The following is a 2,273-nucleotide window of genomic DNA, read 5'->3' as shown; positions in this document are numbered from 1 at the left end:
AGCTCAGACTAACAAAAATTTTTGCTTTTGCTTTAACAATAAACCCTTTCCATATATGTATTAATCAAGCTACTTGGAAATACCATTATCATATTAAATTAACCAACTCAATGACCCAACAAACAAATATTCTGAAATTTACCAACACTTGAAATATCGATAAGTGACTGCCAACACTGACCAGTGTTGTTTGGTCAGTGCTGCCAATAGCCAGAAGTGTTGTAAAACGACAAAGCAAAAGTTGACAGAGGTTTTCTGAATTCCTATTGAAAGTCTTCTAACTTCAGCTGGGAAAGTGTCACAGTTAAAAAATAATATTTATTCCGAAATTTCAAACTTTTCCAAACTCTAATAATAGTTAAAATGTTGTCTATGGGCATATTGCGTCGCGCTCGACTGGGCTCCTTGCTAAATGCAACGTTCGTGCGCAAGCAGAAGACCATGCACAATGTGGACAAGTGCGGCATGCCGGCCAGGAAGGGCTATTCGCCGTTTGGGCGCAAGCAGCCGAGGTGGGGCGAGTGGGCGGTGACTCGATTGGACGACTTGCTCAACTGGGGTCGCAAGGGCTCCGTTTGGCCGATGACCTTTGGCCTGGCCTGCTGCGCCGTGGAGATGATGCACATTGCTGGGCCGCGCTACGACATGGATCGCTTTGGTGTCGTCTTTCGCGCCTCGCCGCGCCAAACGGACCTCATCATTGTCGCCGGCACCTTGACCAACAAAATGGCGCCGGCTCTGCGCAAGATCTACGACCAGATGCCCGAGCCGCGCTGGGTCATTTCCATGGGCAGCTGCGCCAACGGCGGCGGCTACTATCACTACTCGTATTCGGTGGTCCGCGGCTGCGACCGCATCATACCCGTCGACATCTACGTGCCCGGCTGCCCGCCCACAGCCGAGGCCCTGCTCTACGGCATCCTGCAGTTGCAGAAGAAGATCAAGCGCATGCGCACCCTGCAAATGTGGTACAGGAAGTAGGGGCGTTACTGGAGAAGAACGCTTTGGGATTATAACAGAAATACAATACCTTTATACAATTTCTACTCTAATGGGCAAACACTTGCAGCAAATACATATTTATATTCGACAAATCATTCATTAAATCAGACAATAAATGAGCGTTGATTGATTTGAGAATCAAAATAAGTTTTATTGTGGTCTATTTTTATATTAAATATCATTTATTATTTATAGTATATCAAATATTTTAATTAATATTTATTTTATTTATGGTTTATTTATATATTAAATATTTTTTATTAATAAATCACAAATATTTTTTCATAATATAATATAATAATTTATGTATTTAACATTTTAGCATTTGACAGTCAAAATAAATTAAAACTTGCATTTTATTTTATAATATATATTAATATATACACCAATGATATATTTTATATCAAATATATTATTTAGATATTTTAAATTTGATTTGACAATTCAACAATGTAATTTGTGGTTTATATATTAAATATTAATTATTAATAGTATATAAAATATTTTATTCATATTATTTAATATGTATATGTACATATATCATATATCAATATTTTATTTTATATCAAATTTATATATATGTATAATTTTATTTACAGTTACAAGACTCGCTGCAATAAGATTTTTAAACAACTTCAATATACATATTTTAAATTAATTATACATAAAAAAATCAAATAAAAATTCAGAAAATTTCTGGAATATTTTATTTAAATCTCATAGATGCAAAAGGTATAAAGATTAAAAACCATTAAACTTTAATCTATAATAAATAAAACTCTTTGTAGAAATCGTAAATAAAACCTTCGTTCACTGAGATAAATTTCCATTCAATTTTTTTTTCACGTGATTCGCGGAAGACTAAGTCCGTTGAGGATGAAGTGCAGCGTGTGCGGCAGTAAATCGAATGTTTAATCGATTGAATTTAGTTAGAAAACAGCAACCATCAAATGTGGCATGTAGCAGCAGTTGCTGCTGCTGCTGCTGTTGTTGCTGCTGTTTTCCGTCTTGCTGTCCACTCTGTCCGCAATCGCATGCTAGTCAGAGCCTGGAGATTAAAGCTCAATACGATCGCTGCGCATGCGATTCGCGGGCGAATGAGATCGAGAGGGGGGAAACGAATACTGCCCACTGCCACTGGGACGGTTGGTAGCGATTGCTGAGAGTGTGCGTTGTGTAATGTGGCTGCCGGCTGTGTCTGGGCCGCAGCATGTGCCCAGGGCCAGCAGAATGCAGATGTGGCTGGAGAGGGGGGCGGAGCAAAGCCAGCG

At 38.7% G+C, this 2,273-nt stretch overlaps 1 protein-coding gene across 1 annotated transcript; it reads left to right on the top strand.

Annotated features, from left to right (window-relative positions):
- The first annotated feature begins 223 nt into the window (after positions 1 to 223).
- Positions 224 to 1,149, top strand: LOC6577079 (NADH-quinone oxidoreductase subunit B 2). The gene has a single exon (XM_002003015.4). The coding sequence runs from the start codon at positions 364 to 366 to the stop codon at positions 979 to 981; it is 618 nt and encodes a 205-aa protein (XP_002003051.1). The 5' UTR covers positions 224 to 363; the 3' UTR covers positions 982 to 1,149.
- Positions 1,150 to 2,273: the final 1,124 nt, after the last annotated feature.

Source organism: Drosophila mojavensis, unplaced genomic scaffold, assembly GCF_018153725.1.
Source record: "Drosophila mojavensis isolate 15081-1352.22 unplaced genomic scaffold, ASM1815372v1 contig_36, whole genome shotgun sequence".
Classification (NCBI taxonomy): Eukaryota; Metazoa; Arthropoda; class Insecta; order Diptera; family Drosophilidae; genus Drosophila; species Drosophila mojavensis.
The sequence above is the reverse complement of the archived record's forward strand: the minus strand, read 5'-3'. Positions and strand labels throughout refer to the sequence as shown.

Coding starts and splice junctions, on each gene's coding strand:
- LOC6577079 (XM_002003015.4), top strand. CDS start 364: ATGTTGTCTATGGGCATATTGCGTCGCGCTCGACTGGGCTCCTTGCTA.